Below are 17129 nucleotides of genomic sequence, written 5' to 3'. Positions count from 1 at the left end.
GTGACTAATTTTTTTTTGCACACACTAAACATTTATTCCCCGCATTATTACTACCGGATCAATAAGAATTGTTCAATATGCTATTTGGAATTGTTGTGAGCAAAAAAAAAAGTAATGTAATGGCAGCACATCGTCCGTTGGTCACAGGATCTTTTAATGAGTAACGGTCCAAAAGATCCACCGCTATTTTCTTTGAACTTGAACGCAGCATAAAAACAGCCAATGAGCGGTGAGGAGGGGCGGGACTCAATAAACTCCGCGACCTCGATAAAATCTCATTTATTGCACTCTGCAACTCGATTCATAGCGTTTCCGTGAACTGTCAGAAAGACTGAAATGTATTCAGTATATTATCGGTATAGTATCAGTATTATGAATTCGGGATTTGCAGTTGTGCGCATTTTCTTATTATATTTTATCTGAATTTGTAGTATATTTCTCCATGTTTTAGACGTCATTTACTTGACATTTTGCTTGGAATTTACTCACGACATTCAAAAACAATCCACTGAGAAATTGTAACGAGCAAATTAGACTGGGAGAAAAAAAGTGGTAAAACAAAGAAAGAAACAAACAAACAAACGAAGGATTTCTTTACATTGGGATACAAGTGCCCAAAACAAACTGGAATGCTTTCCCTCACACAATAGCGATATGAACCATTAAAAAATGAACACATATCGAATGTGTCTTTCTGCACAGGGGTCTGATTCAGCCTTAATACAGGCAGATAATATTACGATGACAACCGACAGGCGTCACCGACCATTAGGGCGAGTTGCCGGTGGACCGGGGCTCCGTTTCATTTAGCTGTCAAACATGCCGTTTTGGATTGTGATCCCCTGACATCTGAGAGAACAAAGGGAACCTGTCCACATGTCCCCGCCGCAGGGCCCCCGGACAGGCTCAGACCTCCATTGGCTAACGTCGACGAGCAGGTAGCCAATCGTGTTGATTCATACTTAGAACACCCAACATCCTCAGCTGTGACTGGGCAAAACGTTTGGCGCCTCTTGAATCCGCCGCAGTCGAAGTGGGCGGCGAGTGTGAGACTCTTCGGAGACTTAGGCGGAAACATTGAAATTTGTGTACAGGCAGGGTGGAATTTTAACGGTCAGTTGTGTTCTGGCCGGGCTCTAAAGGTCCCGGGTTCTGAAGTTGGGCTTTTCTCCGAGAAGCCGGTGTCGCGCCAAGTGAACCTCGCTCCCCCGGAGCTAACTGCTCGCCGGCCGCTGAGCTAACCTCACAGCTAGCCGAAACACCGAGCAAGCTAATCCTCAACACAAAGGACTACTTTGCCGGTGGTCGTCGCATCGAGGTCTGATCACCCCGTTGGATGAGGACTGACCCCTCCGTACAAGTAAGACAAAGTGTCAGTGTTGCTGTCTTAGTACTGAATCGCTTTTTGTGAACGTCAGATGATTTTTAGGGGCTTCTCTCTTTGTTAAACTGAAAGCTAGCTCGCCGACGTGCAGATTTTTTCACTGTCAGACTTGTTTTCCTGTGTAATAATATCAACTTTTTAGCTTAGTGTTCTTAGGAGATAAATAGGGCCGGAAGCAGGACACCCCGGCAATACATGTTAGCTTCTTCTCCACGTCTTTGGAGCCACAATGAAGCCATCAGTGTGTGAGAGGAAATGCAATTTTTGAAATGACACAAACTTGGCAGGACGGCTAGCTTGATGCTAACCTCGACAATTGTGTTGTAAAAGCGGCTGGAAATCAATTGCGTCTAAAATAGAGGGCGTCCCAGAATATCGAGACTGTCACTGGGTTGGTTATTTTGTCTGATACACGTTTGCATGTTTATTTTAATTTGGAAAACAAACCGACCATGTAGTTTTTCTTCACTATACACTTCCATAACATTAACTAGATGACCAATGTTTTGTACAGGGCTGATATTAGTTATTGGTCAGCTAAGGAAGCCGATACTTGTTTCTGTCACTAGATATAGTCACATTTTTGTACCTTCTAAGTGCCTAAAATAAAGAATAAGTTGCTTAGTTTTGTGTGTAGAGACAGGAACCTGTATTTATCAGCCCACCTTTATTTAGATGTGAGTATGGCCTCAGATAGGCTCTGGATACATGCTAATTCCAGTTTACACGTTAATGATATGTATCCATTTGGTATCACACAGGTGTAAACAGAGTAATTGGGTCTCATAAGCTCTGTAGTGCTTATGTGTCAAGGTAGATTGAGTATCACAGACTCTAATTGACACTATCTCAGTTCAATTAATGAAAGTTAACAATTTTACCAGGTTCTCACATCTTTTTGGTTCTTGGTTAGAAATGTAACTAAAATATCAGTGTCATTTCAACATCTGGAGATTCTCAGTCATCCAGTTCTATTGTTGTTGCATCTTTTTTCCTGGCAACTGGACGTAATTTCTCGCATTGTGTTTGTCCTTATGGGTAATTCAACTGCATAGGTGTAGTTAAACTATATCATTGTTCTAAAATTTCAAATAAACTGCTGGTAGAGTTTTTGAGAAGCAGAATGTAGATGTTTGGTATCTGCCCAGGAATACTCTTCCTACACATCAATCGGATGTAACAGACAAAAAAGCATGGATTGATCACACGCTTGTATTGAGACCAGTTACTTCAGAAACTGTAGTTGATTCGTTTTATCGTGTACATATTCAGCGCCCCATATCTCCCAAGTTATCAGACACTGCAGAGACTGCAACAGCATGTCTATTACAGTCGTCTGACATGTTGCAGAATGTGTGAGAGTCAATCAGTGCCAGGCTGGCTGGTAGGCAGCGTCTTGTCCTGGCAGATGGACTGGCGACTGTTCAGAGTCATTTATAGTCACAAGATGAGTGAACACACTGGGATTTCCCACGCAATGGCCCCCATTTATTGTCAAGGGGAATCCCGTTGCTTGCATGTGAACTGCCCTTGACATGATGAACGATGAGTTGTGGCAGTTTACGTTGTCGCATTATACAAAGTTCACTTTACATCAGGTGCATGGTCTTGAGAAACAGGCCAGGGAACTCGCCTCTTCAGTATATTCTGTGAAACAAAGCACTTATCAGGGACTGTGGTCCGACAGAGATCATCTAATTATTGTTTTGTAAGAACCTCATGGAAATTTCAAAAAGGCGACCCAAAAACCACATCTTAAGAAGTAGAAACTCTCATATTGATTGCCTCACTTTCAGTTGCCAACAATTCTGAGCCCTTAAGTGAAACTTATTCATGAAACTATACAAACCGGCTTAACACGCTAACTCGACTTTAACACCAGACCTCTTGGATTTAAGTCTTTGCATATCTTTGTAATTCCATTTGAACCCACCAGTTTGCTTGAGCCAGGTGTGATACTTGGAGTAAAATGATGCTGCTTATTGTCAACATCAATGCAAGAGCAACAAAAAACATCCAATCTCAATAGAAGTGCTTTTTTAAATTATGCTCAGTGAAGGACTTCTGCACAAGAGTGGGTAAGCTGACCAATAATACGCAAACTACATTTTCCACAAAGGGCCGTCATCAATTATTTTTAATGATTTTTTGCTGGCTGATTCCAGGAAATGTTGTGATTTTTATTTCATCACATCTCTCTTGTTCAGCATGTAATTGACAAAAGCGATGGAGGAGGGTGGGACAGACCAACCCAGACCAAGATTGCAACATGATCGGAATATGAAATAGTATTGGTAGACCATACCAAAATCATTTCATTGAAGGGAATTTTCTTAAATTTTTTCTCACTTTCACTTTGAATGTGTCTTCCCAATGAGGTGGTTGGTTTAAATAAAAAAAAAGTGAGAGGTATGAATTTATTCTCCATGCGCCTTTACTTTTGATTTTAACAGTCAACAACACTATCCTCATCTAACCCAGGGACATTTAAAGTGACACACACTTTTCACATCCCATAATTTGTTTGCCTTGAAACAACACAAAAAAATAAACTAATTAAACACATTTTCATTTGTTGTGTCTTTTAAATATTGACAAATACTTAACAGGACTGGCTGTAAGATGTTCTGTTTTTTGAAATGCTTCATATTCCCCCATATTAATAAGAATTTCTTAAAATGTGTCTCCAAAGTATCCATCTAAAATATTTTAAGAGTTCTGGACACAACATGTCTCCGCAGCAACTCTCAATATCACATGTTTGCAGAATATTGGACCAGGATCAGTTATCAACAGTGTCTTACAAACCATTGCTGTGTGCATAGATGATTCTACACATGCATGCAGACCACTGCATTATAGCTGTCAATGTTTTTATTATTTTTCAATTGCTGTTGCTGTCGTTAAGTTGTGACGTAGCACAATGCCACAACCAAAGCATCCCCTCCCTGCATGTTGCTTAAGGTCAAGACTGGAAAGCATCAATTTATGCCACCCATACATCAAGATTTTGAAAAGACTTGCATAAAACTATCATTAATGTAATTTGAGTGCAGCTGATGCTGGGCTTACACCTGACAGCCTGATCGCAGACGGGGCTGAGACTGGGATTATAAAAAGATTGTGGATCTTACATCTTAAGATTTTGAGAAGATTTGGAAAAGACTCCTGGAAAACTACAACTAGATTTTTTCAGCAATTTTTTCCCACCATGCAATGTTTTGACTGGCTATTTACAGACCCTCTGCTATTTCAGTTTGTTGCTTTTCCTTCTCCACCCAGTTGTGATACCATCCTCTCCTCTATCTGGACGGTCTATACTGATCAGGGTGTTCTTTGCCATTTCAGTTCATCCATACTGCAAAGAATTACCATCGACCGCCATCAATCCACTCTAGCAAGTGATCATCAACAATTGAAGCATATATGTATCATAATTCAAATTAAAATGCATTAGCAGAACGCTTTTTTAATTTTTGGAATGTGGCCACATAATTTGACTCATAACTAAAATAAGTAATCATACCTGCATGCTCATTTTTTTTCCTTCTGAAAGGCTCATTCTGTGACATAATCCAAATTAGAAAGTAAAATAGATTTAAGATTTAATTTTCAAAACACACCCCCGCAACTGTGATCGAATTTCAATTAGAAATGTCAAATTTGAAAACTGAAATGCATTAGCAGAAATATTTTCATTTTGAGAAAGTAGCAGAATATTTTGACTCAAATAAAATGAGCAATAAGTAATCCAAATTGCTTTCTCATTTTCATGTCCTGCTGCGCAACAAATGTCAAAATTCAATTTGGATTTGCAATCCCAAGGGATGCAGAAGGTTGACGTCAGAGGCTGATCTTCACAGCTTTTTTGGAATATGGAACACGCTAGCTGTTGACACGCAAGCTGATTGCTGATACTTGTTAGCATGACACTCCCATGGCACTGCCTCCCTCCCAGACAATTTGTGATTTTGAATGCCCCGTGATGGACCTGAGCTTGGTTGAATTCCCTGCCCTAACGGACACCGTTATCTATGACGTTCTCCGAGAGCTAGCCTCTTCTCCGTCCTTCAGCAATTCGATGCAGTGGTGCCCAGCCATCAGCATCCCTTTCAATGGGATTGAAGCATACCACGACATAGGTATTTGTTAGGGCAAATATTCAGCCAAGCTCTCTATAATCTGCTCAGGTCTGTCATGGGCATCCAATTCAGAATTTGTCTGCAATATTATCTGGTTCAATAAGTTTATGGTTTGTGTGACAATGTTTTGGAGTGCCATGTTAACAAGTGACAGAAATCTGTTAGCAGGTAAAACAGCATGTGCCGTATTCTAGTGGCCAAACAAGCATCGAGAAGATTTGCCTCTGACATCACTCTCCTGTGCCAATTGGGGCTGTGAATCCAAATTGAATTTTGATCCTTTTTTTTTGCCTGGCAGGACATGAAAATGAAAATGCAGTTTAGATTGCTTTGCGCTCATTTTAGTCACGAGTCAAAATATGCTGCCACATTCCGAAAATGAAAAACAATTTGCTGATGCATTTTAATTCTCAGTTTTGAAATTTGTAATTGAAATTCGATAACAGTTTGTTTTGAATGAGTTTTGAAAGTTAAATCTTGAGTCTATTTTGCGTTTTAATTTAGATTAAGTCACAGAATGAGCAGTTAGGAAGAAGAAAATGGGGATGCAGTTTGGATTACTTATTTTGGTTATGAATCAAAATACGCTGCCACCTTCTGAAAATAAAACGCCTTCCTGCTTTCAGGGGCAACTGCTTAATTCCCATAAGATTATCATCTCGCACTTAATGACCGAGATGATGAGAATGCATTAAGACTCCGGTAAGAGTCTTGAGATTTCCCTCCAACTTTCTGTTTTAAGTTTGCGACTGCGATAATCATAAGGTTTTAGCCCAGCATAAGTTGAACTCAAAGGAGATTAACAAGAAGTGCTTTTTAAACATTGAGAAGGAAAAGTTTTGTGTTCCTGGCCCTACTTGAAACCTACTTTTCTTTAAATTAATTAAACAAATATCCATGAAAGTGTGTGAATATGCTTTTTCCAAATGCTCAAATTCAAAGCATGCTGCCTCTCCGACTCCTGAATATTATTGTTATGTGAACTCAGGGAAACACTGTTTTCTATGAATAGGTTAGTGTAATCTGTTTTCTGCTCTTAATCTTTCTTAAATAAATGAATAGTCATTAAACAGTATAAATATAGACTACAAAATCTATTCAGTAATATCACTGAGGCCCACATTGTACATTCAGTTTATATGTGCATCCTTTTACAATTAATGGTTGTTTTTTCAGTTTTTGTTTTGACGAAAGAGAACCGACATCCTAATGGCTTAGCTACTGTGTGGGACACAGGATATTGATTTTACAGGCCCTGTAAAAACACCAGGGGGGTTGTAGACATGACTACTGTGGTGCACAATGCCAGAGGTTTATTTCTTCTGTGGTATAATTCTAAGTGAAAAACATAAGTGACCTATAGGCTGTAGCCTTTTAGAGCCCAGTGTTATTGATTGTGATGTGACAGAAATGTCAAAGCCTCCATTTCCCATCTGTCTGAGTACAGGTTCATCATGGTGCTGACCGGAAAGCGTTCAGAGAAAGGTCCTGCCTGCTGGAAGAGGAGAGTGAAGTCTGTGTACATGAGGCTTCGGCAGCTGAAGCGCTTCAGACGGGCTGACGAGGTCAAGGTCAGTTCAAACACACACACACATACACACACGCACACACACATACACACTGTGCTGACACACCTTGAAGTTTGTTTTCCACTCTGAAAGTGTTTGATCAAAAGTAAAGACTTCAGAACAACCCCTTTCAAAGTTTACCCTCCTCAGTGATAATGTTGAGTGTACAAATATCTCATGGGAATTGGATCAAAGGTGTCGAAACTAAAAGCAAAACAACTAAACATTGAGAGGAGTTAGCAGAATAGATGAGTTATTCCTCCCCAATGCTGTTTTAGAGACAAGGGGCTGCCATCTCTGCAACATATGCAGGCATTGTCACCTCCTGAGTGATTTTTCATTTTTGCTCGTTCGTAAGCCATTGCAATGGAGATATCATTTGAAAAATAACACTTGCATACATTTTTATGTTTTTGCTCATCAAACAAAATTTAATGGTTTAATAAATGACTCATTGTACAGCAAATCTTATTATGCTCTCAAAGTTAACACCATCAAGAAAATACATCAGTCTCACCTAAAGTGGGTTATGTGGAAAAACCAACAAATCAGTGTGCCGATATCAGGCTTTTATAAATATGCCCATGGGCGTATCTGGTGGCCAAAAGAGTGTCACCCAATTAATATAAGACCAGTCTGGAATTCAAGCCCCTCCAGGAGGCACAAACTCACCACAGACATCTTTTGGCTCAACAGACATGTGAGTTTAAACTGCTGTCAACAGCTTAGGTATCCATCTTCTTTATCCTTTTTAGCTTTGTTAGTTTACCACAATCTTAACATCTTCCAAATACTCCAAACTCAACCCCCACAAACGAAACTAATGTAATGAGGTTAATGTTTTGTTGGTTTTTAACACCACCTTTGATGTTTCAGACCCGATTTCCTTCGAGTCCACATGACGGTCACAGTCGCTGCTTGAATGTCAGTGAGGTCATCGCATACACGATGAGTAATATACTAATTAGGACTTTTTCCCATGATGAGTATTTTCCCTCAGGGGATTTTTAGTACATTATGCTGACAGTATTCAAGTAATTTTACTTTAAAAAAGTCAATTAGTTGTCTTGTCACTTTTTATTTTTTTTCAAGCATTTGTATCTGCATTCTTAGCAAAAATCCAGGTTCCAGCGTGATCGGTTCTTCTTGTAGTTCCTTGGCGTTTGATGACAATAGATTCAAACTCTTTCAGAGCATGTTCAACACTAACCGTCAGAAGATCATGGAGCGAACAGACATTCTGAACCAGGAGTGGAAGACCAGGCGAATCCAGCCTGTTCACATTATGACATCTGTCGGCTCCTTAAGGGGAACACGGGAGGTCAGAGGCTTTGCACAATCTACAATGCTCGCTGCCACGGTGTTTGTCACAGGTGTTCTCAATCTTGTCTCCTCTGCAGTGCACGGTGGATAGCGGTTTCTCTGAGTTCTCAAGGCAGGTCATCCCCCTGAAGACCCTCAACGCTGTGGCCTCAGTCCCAGTCATGTACTCCTGGTCACCGCTGCAGCAAAATTTCATGGTATGAAATGGACGCATGGTAGCTGTGAGGGTTCAGTGGTTAAAATTCAGGAAATGTATCTCAGGGGGGTTTCGGGACTAATTGTGACAGCTTGAGTCTGTTAGACAGCTTCACTGTGGAAAACGTATGTGGTAATTCAGTATAAACGGCTATGCGGTGGTGGTCTGCATTCTTTGTTACTGAGCTGAAACAGTGTCTGTTAAAGGCACAAAGACATAATAATGACTTCAGTTATAACCTAGGAAAGCAAACGCAACAAAGGACTCTTTTCAGCTACTTTGGTGGGAAAGGATCTTTCTTTTTTATGAAGTGTCAGTAGTAGTAAAATCTGTTTTTCAATAAATCGGGGATGAATCTTGAGTGGTCGAAAATCTGATTGGGAAAAACTAAACATGAATCGCTCAGCCAAAAATCATCCCCTGTTTTGACTTTTACTTAGGTTAGTCCATGGAATTTATTGTTGACAGGTCCACAAGGAACTTATTCACACAAAAGAATTGAAAATGAAGTTTGGGATTTCTTAAAAAATAAGCTTCAGTTTGAAATGTCGGCTCTCGCGCTGCCCCAACATCTAGTGAGAGTAAATCAAACACAACCTGTATGAATCCTGCTTTCAACGTGATCTGTAATAGTTGGAACAACTGTCTTCCATAAGGTGGAAGACGAGACGGTGCTTCACAACATCCCCTACATGGGAGACGAGATCCTGGACCAGGACGGCACTTTCATAGAGGAGCTCATCAAGAACTATGATGGCAAAGTGCATGGAGACAGAGGTGGGTGTCTGAGCGTCAGCAACTTCCAGACTCAGGTCAATGAGACTTGCTGCTATTTGTGATTATATTTTCAACTAAAGGATGGATGCAGTGGCTGAAAGTTAAGTCAACTGTGCTGATTGTGAGTTTGTGTTCAGAGACTTTCATCATACCAAGTGACCCCGACTGCTAGAAAGCAGAGGAGGAGTCACACCAGTCTGTTAGAAAGTGAAAAATGAGAGAAGAATCCCCAAACTCAAAAAAAAAAAAAAAAAAAATCCTGAGAATTTAGGGCCATGCTTCTGATAGGTCTGCTTAACGCCATAATAAAATTAGTTTGGTCAAATTTGAAATTCCACTTCTTTTAACATCTTTCTTCACACTAACTTTACAAGTCATGTTTGTGTGTTGTTGCTATTCAGTGGCTACCTCAAGACCAAAGTGTTTTTAGATGGCTCTTTGCTTTTCCTCTTCTGTCCAAAAACAAGAGCACCATTATGCAGCAGAAGAATACACAGCTGTTACCGTGACCAACGGGAGCTACGCCCCCTATGATCTATCCCCCTAAAAGACAGTCCACTTTACTTTCAGAGTGTGGTTTCATCAATGATGAGATCTTCGTGGAGCTGGTCAGTGCTCTGGCCCAGTACAGCGACAATGAGGATGATGAGGAGGAGGAGGAGCAGGATTTCAAAGTAGAAAAGATGGACATGTGCGATGGTAAGGACCATCCAGAGGACCTCCGGAAAGATGGTCTCCTCAACGCTGAGGGTGAGTGAGAATGAGACACTTCCTTGTCTGATTTATTTACTTTTTGTTTCCACATTTCCGAAACTTAATTTAAACATTTGAATCTTATGAGTCATATGCGTTTGTGGCCACTGAATTATTTATTAATTGATAGTATCTTTGATTTCCAGCCCGAACCAACAACGACAGCTCCAAGAAGTTCCCCTCTGATAAGATATTTGAAGCCATTTCCTCCATGTTCCCGGACAAGGGCTCGACTGAGGAGTTGAAAGAGAAGTGGGTTTGCTATTTGTGGATTTTATAATGTTGTAATAATAACTCAAGTATAAAACTTCTAGATGGGGGGGGGGGGGGGGATTTTTTTTTCAATCTCACTCTTAAAATCGGAGATTTAACATATTAATGCTCAACATGGTTCAAAAGGAGTCTTCATTTTACCAAGTCATTGCAATTGCTTTGCAGTGAGTTTGTTTTTTTTTCCTATCCTTCAGGTTCCTGGTTCTCATCAGTTATTTTTTTTACCTTCCAAAGTGCCGTCTTCAATTACCATTTCATACTTGTCTATATAACTACCCCTTCAAGTTTTTATAATTAAATGTTTGATATGTTAATTATTTCTGTTATGACTGTAAATTACTCGCTCCAGATATACAGACATAATATGAGTTAGCCAGACGTGGTACTGCTAATCCTGTTACTATTCACAAAGTGAAAATGATTTGTGGAGGTCATAAAAGTTATAATCAGTGAGTACTTTCAGTACCTGGGATGTTACACAATGAAATTGGTTGATTTTAAACTGTGGTAAAAAAAAAGAACACTCCACTTCGTATGAGACTACAGGCTGTCAATAGAATTGATTTTACCATGTTACAAAAAAATGTTTTTATTTTTTACCTTCAATTCCATCTCAGATGAAATGTCGACACTTTATTGTGTTGAGGTCCAGACCCAAGTAACTTGCATATCTAATGATTTGTGTGTGTCAGGTACAAGGAATTGACGGAGCAGCAGCTGCCCGGCGCTCTCCCCCCTGAATGTACCCCCAACATCGACGGCCCAAACGCTCGCTCCGTGCAGCGAGAGCAGAGCCTGCACTCCTTCCACACCCTGTTCTGCAGACGCTGTTTTAAATACGACTGCTTTCTGCACCGTCAGTACCACTTCTATGGACGTCAGATCAAAATAGACTTAATTAATATTCAAAGATTTAAAGCTCAAGTCATGTTTTGGAGAAGATATTTGAAAACACTTTCCATTGCATAACTGATTGGTTCAAAGTTGTCAGTCCCTTCCCCACTCCTCCCCACCCCACACACAATTACCGGTCACTGTTCTCAGGAGTTCTGTTCTTGGTTTTTAGCTTTCCACGCAACTCCGAACACATACAAGCGCAAGAACTTGGAGAACCTGGTGGACAGTAAGCCCTGTGGCATCGACTGCTACATGTACCTTGTCCAGGTAGGTGTACTTACCTTTGGCAGTCAGTTCCTACTGTACCAAAGTCCTCATGGGGCATTTCATGTATGGAAAAGCTTATAAACAGCAAGCGACACTATAGACTAATGAAATTGAGCTAGTCATTTGCCCACAAGTCCCTAATTCCCTTTAGTAACACACACATTTGAGATTTTTCCATTTTAGATTTATTATGTCAGTATTACTATTGCTAACTTGGGCCTCATCTAAGCACTTGTATGACTTCCTGTGATATACGTTGTGGCTGGTTTCCATTCTAACGCTTTTGCCATGCTGTGAATTCCCAGGACGGGATGGTGAGGGAGTACCCTGCGGGTGTGGTCGCCGAGCGAGCAAAGACACCCTCTAAACGCACGGTGGGTCGCCGCCGAGGACGCCTTCCCAACAGCCGGCCCAGCACACCCACGGTGTCCTCAGAAACCAAAGACACGGACAGTGACCGGGAAGGCAGCAAAGACGACGATCGAGACAACGATAAAGATGACGAGGACAAGAAGGATGACAACACCAGTAGCTCGGGTGGGGTTTCATGGCGACTTGTTTTAGAGGACTGTTGAAGAAAAAAATCCTAATACATTCATTCAGTTGCTTCCTGATAACAACAGCAGTGGTTGGTTGAAATTTGTCCAGAGGGCAACTCGCGCTGCCAGACTCCAGTGAAGATGAAGCTGAGTGGTGAGGCCGAGGTGGTGGAGTGGAGCGGTGCAGAAGCCTCCCTGTTCAGGGTTCTCATCGGGACATACTATGACAACTACTGTGCCATTGCAAGACTCATTGCCACCAAGACCTGCAGGCAGGTGAGAACTGAGTCGAGTTTCCTTACTCTCCAAAGCAGTTTATGTTAGCGTATGATGAGATTTCGCAAAAATATTCCAGAGTTCTGCAGAAATTGCATGCCATTTCCAAATCCTTCCACTATCTTTAAACCTTTTGAGAACTTCCACATGCTGGCCTGGAGCTATTTTTGTACTGAAAGGACGAGGCCTTTCCTGGATGCTGCTCCTTGACTTATGTTCTGACCTAAACCATTTGTGAGCATCACCTTTTGGAAATCACACCATCATTACTGGATTTTACCGGAGAAATAAGGTTTTTTATTTATATTTGTAAAACCAAGGCTGTCTATGTCCAGACAGCCTTGTCTGAGAGAACTGGCTTCTTGTCACATTTAAAATCCTACAACAAGTGACATGAAAACCATGAAGAAATGACTTCTAAAGCACGTTTCAGGAGTGGCACTAATACTATAATACTACTGTCTGTGCCAAAATGCAGTGACTGCGGGAAAACAGACATGAAATCTATTTCAGCTCACACACTTTTTCAGGTTTGAGACCTTTTTTTTTTTTTTTTTTTTTTTTACACTTTCAATTGAGCAAACTCTGCTGTCCTCGCCCAGGTGTCAGTACACATTTTATTGGTGACCATAACAAAGAGCTGCTCTTACATTGTGTAAATAAAGATTCGCAGAGTGACTTGATTGGCTTGTTGTTCATAGTCAGATGTACCAAACTGCCTTAAAATGCACATTTTTTCTGAAAAATAGTTCGGTAATATATCTGAAAGAAAAGGGAAATTTACCCAGATATTTGAAGATTAGTCAGAGATCAAATGCAATTTTTAGGATTGGAAAAAAGAATATTTGATATTCTTGCAGATCAAAAAAATAAAATTTTCCATTCAGAAAAGTATTTTTATTTATTTACAATATCTGAGCAATCAATACTGATGAGTTAACCCAACATTCGAAAGACACAGCAACCAAATCACACCACTGTGGGGGGGTGTATCATCCGTGTGCTGCAGGTGTACGAGTTCAGGGTCAAGGAGTCAAGCATCATTGCTCGCGCTCCAGCTGAAGATGAGGACACGCCACCGAGGAAGAAAAAAAGGAAACACAGGCTGTGGGCCACTCACTGCAGGAAGATTCAGCTGAAAAAAGGTGAGATTACAGTTCACCTAGACATCAGATTATATAGACTTGGAAAAAAAAAAACAACGATAAATGTTCCTTCCCCTCCACTCTCACAGACGGCTCGTCCAATCACGTTTACAACTACCAGCCGTGTGACCACCCGCGGCAGCCATGCGACTCCTCCTGTCCCTGTGTTACCGCTCAGAACTTTTGTGAGAAGTTCTGCCAGTGCAGCTCTGAGTGTGAGGACACACTTCCCTTGAAAGACACATAGGCGTTAAGCTATCATTGAGTGACATAGGAGCACAAACCTGAAAATGTACAGTGGGGAAGAAATTGTTTAAAGGGGGAAAGAAAAAAATGAAAAGTTGTGCAATGATAAGCGGAACATACAGAAAGAATTAGCGGTAAACTAGAGAGCTCTTCAAGGTCTTTTTTTTTTTTTTTTTATAAAATTGTTCACGACCCCAAACTATGTCCTTTGAGCCTAATACTTTGCTCATGCTCCTCTTTTTGCGCAGGTCAGAACCGGTTTCCTGGATGTCGATGCAAAGCCCAGTGCAACACCAAGCAGTGCCCCTGCTACCTGGCAGTGAGGGAGTGTGACCCCGACCTCTGCCTTACCTGCGGCGCTGCCGACCACTGGGACAGTAAGAACGTCTCCTGCAAGAACTGCTCCATCCAGCGGGGGGCCAAGAAGGTGAGGTGCCGCTTCCCGTAAACCATGTCCTCATCATCAAAACACTCATTCCTGACGTTTCCCTACTCTCCTGTCTTCAGCATCTGCTGCTAGCTCCATCAGATGTGGCAGGATGGGGCATCTTTATCAAGGAGCCAGTCCAGAAGAATGAGTTCATCTCAGAATATTGTGGAGAGGTAGGACTCTGTTTGCTCACTAATGCCAGGATGTCACTCCTGCTCCGTATTGAAAATTTGTTTCTCATTGTTTAACAGTTTAATAGTTGAAATTTAGTAATGCAGTCAACCCAGGATTGATCGCAATAGATGATGAAAGGCCTACAGTGTGATTGACTCACAATGTATTTAACGGAGTCGCTATGAAACGCAACCAACGTTAGAACATTTTCAATTGAAAATTCATCGTACCCACTGTTAGGACTTTAAAATTGTAGTGGAAAATAAAATCTGTTAATACCCAGGATGTTATGGGTCAACAGTAGGCCAGCTGTGGAAACCTACTACAACTACTCGTGAACTGGGATCACACATTACAGTAATTTACCCTGATGCTGCCGGCTTTTTTTTTTTTCCCCAAGTTCTTTTACAGGCAGTTCACTTGAGTTTCCCCAATCTGCCTTCACTTCTTGCTTCCTGTGCTGCCTCGCCTCCCTCGACAGCTGTCCCTCTTCCATGAATTTTACACTGAGATAGAAATGTTGTCTTCCACTTGTCTATGATTTCCGTCACTATCTTTTTATTAAATTGCACGAATTTAAATACACTGAAAATAGATCAACCAATATCCATCTGAATGGATATAATCAGTACGTCTCTGCTGATCCTGTCTTTTCAGATCATCTCTCAGGACGAAGCAGACCGCCGAGGCAAGGTCTACGACAAATACATGTGCAGTTTCCTCTTCAACCTCAACAACGGTACCTCGCACCGCGGCGTCCCTCAGTTTGAAATGCCACCTGAGTACTTTTCAGACTTCTGATGATGGTGCATATGTGTCTGTCCTCAGACTTTGTCGTCGATGCCACAAGGAAAGGCAACAAGATCCGCTTCGCCAACCATTCTGTCAACCCGAACTGCTATGCAAAAGGTGAGGGTTTGCCAATGTTTGGTGTTGGAGCAGCATCCCTCTGAGCTCCGTGGTGACTCGTGTCTGTCCGCAGTAATGATGGTGAACGGGGACCACAGAATAGGCATTTTTGCCAAGCGGGCCATTCAGACTGGAGAGGAACTTTTCTTCGACTACAGGTCAGTGACCAGATTCATCAGCAGAAAGGAAAGATGTTTGGCAGTCTTACCTGTCAACGCAGATCCTAGTGAAACTCCTGGTATTCCAACTACATGTAGTGCTAAGACAAAGTTCCATTGATGGCTTTGGTATTGATTGCTGCTAAAGATTTTTCTATTCACTGTAGTGACTTTTAGGGATGTAAGGATTCATCGAGAACATGATTCGGGTTGATGAACATGCTTGCGGCTCAACACCAACACAATACTTTTAACAAATAACTTTCAGATCAAGCAAGGATCTTAATTTTGACCTGCTATAAATATTTCAATTTTTCTTTGCCCCTTTTTTTTTAATCATATTTCTATACTTGTGTTAAATATGCTAAATGGTTTTAATTTTGTAATCTCACAGTGGTATTTTAAAAAAAAAGTGTTTTTTTTTTTGTTTTTTTTTTTGTTTTGTTTTAACCTAGTTGAAGCCAGTCCATTACAGGTGCACAGATTGACCGAAAATGTATGTTTACCCCCCAAATTCCTATATCTGTAACAACATGGAGACTTCAGCAATTTATTGACTATCAATTACTAATGTCTCCATGTTGATGCAATTATTGATCAGTGTATGGGTTTTATTTTCTTTACATTGAATGGCCATGTAAAGTCCCTTGATTGTGCCAGGTGGGGTCACATGTCGGCGAGGTGTGGAGAACCGGCCGTGACATGAATGTTTGTGTCCCCACCAGGTACAGCCAGGCCGACGCTCTGAAGTATGTAGGGATTGAGCGGGAGATGGAGATAGCCTGATCAGACTTCTACCTCCTGTGGATCGATGACACCGAGGCCTTACACTCTCTCTCTCACACACATACACACACATACACACACTCTGACACACACACACATACACACCCCTCTCCCCCTTCTTGCGTCCCTCACAGAATGCCAGAGAGCTTCAGGCACACTGGGATCAATTCAACACAACAAAGCAGTTGACGTGATTTTCTTCTTTTACCTTCTGAGACATCCTTTCTTAAAAAAAGAAAAAAAAAAATGAATCTGTTTTTTTCTTGTGATTTTTTTTTTTCTTTTTTTTTTTTTTTTTTTTTTTTTTTCTCTTCCTTCCTCTTTCCCCCCACATCCTGTTAGCAAGTGTTGCTCTCCTCCTGGGGCGATCGATCTTCCCCCAGCTAAAGGTGCATTCACCTACAAACTGACTTTTCTTTTTTTTGTTTTTGTTTTTAAACACAGAAAATGTTTTCCACAGTATGAGGAGACAAACTCACTACTGTTTGTTTTTTAAAAGCAAATTCAGGGACCAAAATACTTCCACCAGCTGCGATCACACAACTGACTGTTTTTAATAATTTATCCTTTATTAATCACTGTGGGGAAATTCATTCTCTGCAATTAACCCACCATGGATGAACCATGAGCAGTAGGCTGCCGTCCACCAGCACCAGGGGAGCAGTTAGGGGTTCAGTGTCTTGCTCAACACTGCTGCGACACACTAGGAGGAGCCAGAATCAAACCAGGAGTGTTTGGTTCCAAAGACGATTGCTCTACCTCCTGCGTGCGCCATGCTGCCCTGGTTTTACCGGTGTGTGTGTGTGTGTATGTGGATATGAGTATGTATGTATGTATGTATGTGTGTGTGTGTATGTCTGTCTGTCTGTGTGTTTGCGCGTAAGTG

At 41.2% G+C, this 17129-nt stretch overlaps 1 protein-coding gene across 2 annotated transcripts; it reads left to right on the top strand.

Annotated features, from left to right (window-relative positions):
• The first annotated feature begins 1084 nt into the window (after nt 1-1084).
• ezh2 (enhancer of zeste 2 polycomb repressive complex 2 subunit) lies at nt 1085-16470 on the top strand. 2 transcript variants are annotated; one of them, XM_086150753.1, is made up of 20 exons: nt 1085-1360; nt 6974-7097; nt 7971-8018; nt 8287-8415; nt 8495-8614; nt 9270-9390; nt 9961-10140; nt 10290-10395; nt 11109-11272; nt 11483-11580; nt 11886-12117; nt 12229-12395; nt 13405-13540; nt 13630-13755; nt 14035-14213; nt 14294-14389; nt 15048-15129; nt 15219-15299; nt 15373-15457; nt 16183-16470. In XM_086150753.1, the coding sequence occupies exons 2-20, from the start codon at nt 6981-6983 to the stop codon at nt 16241-16243; spliced, it is 2328 nt and encodes a 775-aa protein (XP_086006879.1). In that variant the 5' UTR covers nt 1085-1360; nt 6974-6980; the 3' UTR covers nt 16244-16470. The 2 variants fall into 2 exon arrangements, with proteins under 2 accessions (XP_086006879.1, XP_086006880.1); XM_086150754.1 differs by lacking the exon at nt 7971-8018.
• The last annotated feature ends 659 nt before the right edge of the window (nt 16471-17129 follow it).

Source organism: Fistularia commersonii, chromosome 8 (assembly GCF_037954325.1).
Source record: "Fistularia commersonii isolate RoL2024-O1a breed Wild chromosome 8, RoL_Fcom_v1.0, whole genome shotgun sequence".
NCBI lineage: Eukaryota > Metazoa > Chordata > Actinopteri > Syngnathiformes > Fistulariidae > Fistularia > Fistularia commersonii.
Note: the sequence above shows the minus strand (reverse complement) of the source record. Positions and strands in the feature narration are given on the sequence as shown.